A 7,720-nucleotide genomic window follows, 5' to 3' on the forward strand; every position below is an offset into this window, starting at 1 on the left:
GTTTTTTTTAAAATACATTTTTATATTTTTTATTTCTGTATTTTTTAAGCCTTTTTTTTGCCGCGTTAGCCTTTTACGTTTGCGTTTTTAGTTTCGTTTTTTCATTCGCCTAAGATTTCCCTGCGGTGTTTACGAGTTGGTTTTGTTGTTATTTTTTTCCACAACCCAAGCTGAAATTAATGAATGAAATGACCGCGCCTACCCCTACCATCGCCCACCCTTCCATAGCCCCCCCCTCCCCTCATAACGACTCCTCCCACTGCCAACGCTGGCCAATGGGAGACACCGACGCTCGCCGCCTGCGGCCAATGGGCGTTGACCCGCGTGCTATTTTTAGCTGTTGCCGGGTGACGACGACGACCGGCAGCGCCGCGGCGCGGATATCTCGCCGACTTGTAACTTTCCGCTCCGCAAAAAAAAAACAACCTTCACCTTAAAAAAAAAGATAAAACCAACGGATTCCGTTTATCAGCTTCAAATTATCATGAAGCAAATATGATTTGGAAAAAAAAGAAGTCTCGCAAAAACACGCGGAAAATCCTATGCCTTAAAAGCATCGCGGGGATTACTTTTTTTCCCCCCTCTCATAACGCCGCTTTGGAAGCTCGGCTCCTCCCCACGCCCCACGTCAGCGGGCACGCCCCCTTCGGCGTCGTCAGCTTCGGGCTGTATAATGATAAAAAAAAGTAGTGCCGGAGTTTTGGTTGGTTGGTTGGTGGGTGGGATGCGGCGGCGGCGGGGGGGGCGGTGGGGGGCGGGCGGGCGGGGGGGGAAGTCGAGTGCGTGGGGAATGTGGCGCGGAGGAATCCGGGCGGGCGGGCGGGCGAGCGGCACCGCCCCCCACCGCGGTATAAAAGCGCGGTGGCGCGCGCCGCCTCGCGCACTCCTGCTCCCCCCCCCACTCCCGCGTGGCGCGCGCGGGAATGAGACGCGGCGCGCGACGGTTGCCGTGACCCCTTCCCCCCCGCTGCGTGCCGAGCAAGCGCCTGAGGTAAAAACCCAGGCACCCACCACTAACACTAACAACATCACCAACAACGGAGACATCGACAGACGTCGTATTAACACCGGCGGAGACTTGGGTTTGTTTTGCGTTTTTAAAAAACTAAAAAAAATGCCCGTTGATTTAAGAGATTAAATGCGAACGATTTAATCGGCGAGAGGACTGAGGGCTTTTAAAGGGGTTTGGGGGCTGGCACAACGCCGCCGCCTCATCATCATCGACCGTCCGACTTTGAATAGTGACCTACTTGCCTGACCTGACAGCGGTCTCGACTGACTGTGTGCGACTCAAGTTGTGGACTCGGCTGGACGAATGCGATCGTCGTTGTGTTGCGAGGAGCGAACGTCGCCATCTCGCGTGGTAACAACAACCACCACCACCACGGCCGGCAGCCTTCCCCGCTACTCGGCAACAACATCCCCCCTCCGCAAACGTCGTGAGAAGGAGAATAATAAATGAGCGAGGGTCGTGTAAGTTAAATACGATTGTAGGGTGGGGGGGGGTGAGTAGCCAATATGTATAGCGATAAAATTAATATTTAATTCGGCTACGGTTCGATTAATCTCGGGGCGTCTTCTGCTGTGGATTCGGGTCAAGTTTACCCCTCGAGGTGGGTTTTGACTGCGTGGCGTTTTCCGAGGGTGGATTTCTCATTGCCCCTCCTCCCCTCTTCGTCTGCTGTAAATCGCACGGTGATTGCGAGTGGCTCCCACCAACACCACCAACACCACCACCATCACCACCACCACCATCACAGGTTGTTTATTACCTCGGGCTGGGGGCGGTTAAATCGTGGTAAAACTCTGCGAGGGTGAACACAAGGTGGTGGTTTTGCGGCGGGTGTTGGTGATGTGGCAGTAATTGCGCCGCGTCACTGGGTGGTGTAGAGATGTGATGGAGGAGGAGGAGTGAGAGGAAGACGCCGCCCCGGCTAGAATTGCCCTTTGCAAGGGGGACGTCGTCGTCGTCATGTGGAGATCTCGAATACAACGCGGATTTTAATTTATTTTTAAAATAATAATCGTTTTGTTAACTAAAAAAAAATCCATCCCCGATGCTCGCATTTAAACGCGGCGACGCAAAAAGTCCCCGACGACGATGCCGATTTTTGTTGTTGTCGCCGCCTTATTTGCTTTCCTTCAAAACTAATCTCGTGAAAAGTGAAAATGACCTTTTTAGTAGAGGAATAGGGGAGAGGAGGAGGGGGAGGTCGCCTCTTGCGTAATAGAGGACGTGGAGGTCACGGCCGCAAACGTGCGCACACCCCCACCACCACCACCCACGGCTTTCACTCACCCATTTGTTCTCTCTCTCTCGACCTTGTTTTGTCGCCGTGTGTGTTTCTGTATAAGCCCTGGCCTTACTTTTATATAAAAGGGTAGAATAGTGCCGTCGTCACCCACCCCCCCTACTCCTCTTATACCTCCACCCCCACCGTGGTCGTGTGAAGGACGAGCAACCACCGTCGTCACTAGGTGGGGTGTGTGGGCAGGGTCGGGCAGCGATGTGTGTGTTGCGATGATGATGATGATACCCTCCTCCACATTAACACGGATTTACGCCTAATTAAACCGCACGAGAGGCAGCGTGCGCATTCCGTCAAGTGCGTAAGTGCGTGTGGGTTTTTTTCGTCGTTGTGTTGAGAATTTAAACTTTAATTGAGGGCCAATTTAACCTACGCCATTTACCTCCACATTAACTCGAAATGGCGGCGTTTAAACGCCCCCCCCCCCCCCGCGCAGCTAAAACCGCGGATTCGGCGTCATTCCTGCTGATGCCTTTTAAATAACGGAGTTATTTTGCCTCACTTATCAAGCCCCCCCCCCCCTCATTATTGTCTCTGTGGTTTTTTTAAAGGGTATTGGTGGGGGGAGTTTGTGAGGTGGGTGGGTGGTGGTGGTGATGGGTGTTGAGGTTTCTTTTTTGGCACCTGCATGGTACAATGGTGCGATTGTAACCCACCCCCCCTCCCCACGAAAGAGAGGGGCTCACTGGGAGGCCTCATGACCGCGCTCAGTTGGCCGCATTATTACTGCGCGCCGCCACCACGGCCCGTCAGCTGGTTTTTGTGGGGGCCCCCCACCACACTTCGAAAAGAATGCAGCGTCTAAGCGGGATTGTTTTGAATGTTTTAGAATGCGCACGCGTGTTGCGCAGTTTTTTGTATGTGTGCACCGCTGACGTGCGCAATTTTTTCTCTGCCCCACCTCCCATGTGTCTGTGTGTCCGCGCAGGGCCAAGTACTTAAGAAAGGCACTGCCTGCTATTTTTTTATAGAAACGATTCCACTGCCGGCGAGAAACGGATAAAAAGAAAAGCAATATAAATATTAACTATTTCTACACAAAGCCTGAAAACGCTATAACAAAAGCCTCCAGTTAACCAAAAAAAAATTATCACGTTATACTGATAAGCAAATAAACATTTGAAACGACCAGTAAAGCAAAAAAAGGACTAAAAAACATTAAGCCATGCAGTTGGAGATCCAAGTGGCACTCAATTTCATCATCTCGTACCTGTACAACAAGCTACCACGACGGCGAGTGAACATCTTCGGGGAGGAGCTGGAGAGGCTGCTACGGGAGAAGTACCGCGGCCACTGGTACCCGGAGAAGCCGTACAAGGGCTCGGGCTACCGCTGCGTGCACGTGGGCGAGGGTGCCGTGGATCCCATCATCGAGCGGGCAGCCCGCGAGAGCGGCCTGGCTCTCGCCGACGTGCGCACCAACCTCCCCGGCGAGCTGAGCGTGTGGATCGACCCGGCCGAGGTGTCCTACCAGATCGGCGAGAAAGGCCCAGTCAAGGTAATTCCCCCTCGAGGTCTTTGTACCTTGCTGCCTCCCCCCCCCTTACTGGGGAGCACTTGAGGCCCACGCAGCCATTTATTTGTACCCCCCCCCCCCCCACTTATCCTGCCCGCATCTCTTGCCATTAACCCGACTGACTTAATGCAAGTGCTGAGGTACAATAACATTACTAAAGGAATAAAAAAAAGACCGCTTAATGGACTTCGAGTTGGTAACCACGTTTAAGGCATTTAATTAGAAGGAAAAAACGCATTACTTCCCACGTGAATTATTAATGCAGCCTCTTAAGAGAATGTAAAGTAGGCTTATGATTTAGGCAAAGGCCCTTCAAAGTCAAATGAAACCCTGAAAGACCTTGGCCCATTGTCACTGTAAAGAGAGGCTATTGCCCACAGTGTTTGGCTGTATATATATTTGTCACGAGGTGGTGTAAGTGATGGGAGGTATTGGGTTTTTTATTTGCATAATATTTGCACATTTTCCAAATACGCACGTGGACACATATATTGACACAGCCGTCGTAACTCCTGGGTAGTATGCAGTTGTAGGATGGACATCCTGAATGTCCCCCAGTGCAAGAGAGGCAATGCTAAAATTGAACACGTTGCAAGTCTGTGCTCGCGAGCAGTTGGCAACACTTGTACTCAACCAAAATGCAAGCCGTGAGAAAGCGCAAACGCAGGGAATACGTTAAACGCATTAGGTTTGGGGTTTGCACAAACAAACCCACACGTCGGCCGAGCGTGTACCGGCACGTAAAATGGCAGCCCCGTAGGTTGTTTTCAGACCCGACTTGCGTGCGTGTGTGCGTGGTTTGCGGCAGAAAAACGTGGGCAGGGCTGGCTGGCAAGGGGTGGTGGTGGGGGGGGGCTTCTGTGTATTGATTACAGTGGAAATTTCCATATGGCGGCCAAGCACGGCACTACTCGGACAATTTCACTCGGTTGATGATGGCGCTTCTGCCGCTGTTGCACATATAAGGCCACGTACTAAAGTAGAAATGGACACTGGAAATGAATAGTACATTTCGAGAAGTGCCTGCGTGCAGAGCGTGCATTTAAATTTGAGCTTGAGACGCACGAGTGTGCCAACAGTATTGCAATCTGTTTTTAGTAATGGGCGTTGCTAAAATAAACCTGCTGGTGGTTTTCATATTTCCTGTGCTGGTGGTGTGTGACGGGCACCTGTTTGTCATTGCGTTACCAGCAGTTTAGATCTTCATACCATGCACCATTTAACCAACTGCAAATAGATGCGGTCGTGTTCAGTACATTGATGCACTTTCACCTGTCACACGCAGTGACTAATAATACCGTTTTCCCATCTTCCACCGTCAGGTTCTCTACGTGGAGGAGGGAGGGGAGACATCTGGTGACCTGGACAAGGAGGTCATCAAGAGCAGCTTTAACCCAGAGGCCCAGGTCTTCCTGCCCGTGGGGAACACCGCCAATAATGGCAGCGGAGGACCCCCGGGGGATGCGGGTGGCACAGGGGCCCCCGGTGTGGGAGGAGGGTCCTCCCACTCGGCGTCGCCGTCCCCGCCGTCCGTGAGCCCCACGTTCTTGCCACGCGCCAGCACGCAGCCGCTCACCTTCACCACGGCCGCCTTCGCCGCCACCAAGTTCGGCTCCACCAAGATGAAGTCAAGCGGACGGCGCGGCGGTTCGCCGGCCCAGGGCCCACCAGGGATGGGCAGGCCCCACCGCCCCATCGGCACCCCCGCACTCTACGGAGGCCAGCCCAAGTCGCCCAACGGCACCAGCGGGCCCTACTCGCCGCCGGCTGCCAGTGGCGCGAAGGATGTGCTCTTCCCCGGCCTGCAGGGCCTGGCCCCATTGTTGGGCTGCGAGGCACCGTTTTCGCCCAGCCCCGCCACTTTCGGCACTGCGTTCGACCTCTTCCCAGCGTTCGGGCCGCTGGCTGATAAGCCGTCCTTTCTGGAGGGAATCGGCCTTAACCTCGGCCCCCTGCCCTACTCTGCCCAGCCCCTGCAGCCTGTCATAATGGCGAGCTAGGCTGCCCGAGATCCTCTTAATGTACACACCCACACATGCGCAGGGGGTTAGGGGGAGCTTAAAGAGGCGCACAAACGTTACTGCCATGTGTTTGCGCTGAGATGTGTAAAAAAAAAAAATTGGGCCCCACACATTTGGGCTCGGCTTTGCTCTTTGCGTGCAAGCAACTGGCTTAAGTCCACGGGACAGAAGTCGGGCCAAAAGTTAAGCCCATATATCAACTGTGTGACGCCACATTGGCACACTTGTTTGGATGTCAAAAAATACATATGCTGCTCTTCTGTAATTAAAAAAATATATTTTTTCTTTTTTTCTTTTGGTTTAACTTTTGGCCAAACTCGTACGACAGGGAGCAGCTGAGCCGGTCGGTCGCGTCCCCCCCCACCCCCCACCCCCCGAGGAGGAGTAGGAGACAAGATGTGTGTGCCTCGATGCCTGCAGCTGGTGTAGAGCAAGGCCGGGCACGTGAATGTATCCCGTGTTGAGCCCTCCGTGGCTGTTTGCCACCAGGAAAGCCATGTGTGTGCCACCTTTCCTGCAAAGGGGATGGGTGATGGGAGAGTTGTGGGGGGGGGTGACTGACTTGGCAAGGTGATCCAGTAGAGTATATATGTCGTGACTGAATGTATATGGAAAAGGAATCGGCACTAATGCAAAGAAAGACGAGTTTGTGGGTCTATTTAAGAAGTTAAAACATAAAAAAGAAAAGAAAAAACTAAAAAAAATTGCACAGTTAATTTATTACCCTGTTTCTACGACACGAGAGAACATATTGTTTCTAAGTGGCATTATTGTTTATATCTTTTCTACCTAAGCGATGCTCAGATTGTCACAGCTTTAGTTTTTTATGAGTGTAAATCCTGCGCAGGGAGGCACCGGGTCTCCAGCACCATGAAGCCGATGGTGATTCTGTATCAGAGGAGAAAAGATCCCTTGCTTTTTTTGGGAATTATACAGAATTGTATTTTTTTGTTTAAAATTTGCTATATATTCTTGACGACAAGAGATATTTCTATGTGCAATTGTGCAATACATGATCGCATTAATTTATAGTATTGAGTCTGTGTTCTGGGTCGATGAAGGGGTGTAGTTTTATTTACCATGTTTGTATTAAAGAGCATTTAAAAAAAACCACGTCTCTCCTTGGTGTCATTTCTTTTAGCGTGGCGTTATTTTTGCGTTTTACGATTTAGGGTGTGAACATTTCACGTCATGAATTTTTTTTTTAGCTTGACTGCCTCGTTAAAAAGTGTGCTCCAGTGGCTCTCGGGATTGTCACGTCGGGGTGCTTGTGAAATTCCATCTGGCACTGAACGTGCCGTGTTGACATATTTGGTGTTACCGCATATATATATTTGTAATACATTGCGTTGCGGAACGAGCGAATGTACATTGAACTTGCAACAGCTCCCGACCTGTTTCTAAAAAAATATCGCGTAGTTGGTAGTCTTGTAAAGGTCCGTGCGGGTTTTGTGCCCTACGCATTGTGGTACATTCCATTCCTTGTTTGTGTCACGGAAGGTGAGGGCGCGCTGGTCCTGCGTGCTCTGAAAAGGGGCTCTCTGTGGTCTAAAGTCTACAATGACTTACGGCTGTTCTTTAAACAGTAACCGGGTCATATCCTGGAAAATGGAAAAAAGCTACGTTCTATTTATGTTTTTAGATAAAATATGGCACGGAATACAGCGTCCTGACGAGAGTGGGTGGATATAATTGTAATGGCGTAATAAGCAAACATTACCGACACGGATTTTGATATGTAGGTCTTACGCGGACGTGGAGAATGTCCCAGCTTTGAGTGACCTCTGTTCTGGCCGCTTTTATAGCCCTCGGTAATTGCCGCGCCCATTGCATAATGGTAAAGCTTTAGCAACGTGCTTGAAACATTCGTACAA

General features: G+C 51.1%; 1 protein-coding gene across 1 annotated transcript; it reads left to right on the forward strand.

Annotated features, from left to right (window-relative positions):
- The first annotated feature begins 883 nt into the window (after positions 1–883).
- LOC144940755 (protein Tob1-like) lies at positions 884–6,948 on the forward strand. The gene is made up of 3 exons (XM_078867147.1): positions 884–991; positions 3,238–3,807; positions 5,148–6,948. The coding sequence occupies exons 2-3, from the start codon at positions 3,475–3,477 to the stop codon at positions 5,823–5,825; spliced, it is 1,011 nt and encodes a 336-aa protein (XP_078723273.1). The 5' UTR covers positions 884–991; positions 3,238–3,474; the 3' UTR covers positions 5,826–6,948.
- Positions 6,949–7,720: the final 772 nt, after the last annotated feature.

This window comes from Lampetra fluviatilis, chromosome 23 (assembly GCF_964198595.1).
Source record: "Lampetra fluviatilis chromosome 23, kcLamFluv1.1, whole genome shotgun sequence".
Taxonomy (NCBI): Eukaryota; Metazoa; Chordata; class Hyperoartia; order Petromyzontiformes; family Petromyzontidae; genus Lampetra; species Lampetra fluviatilis.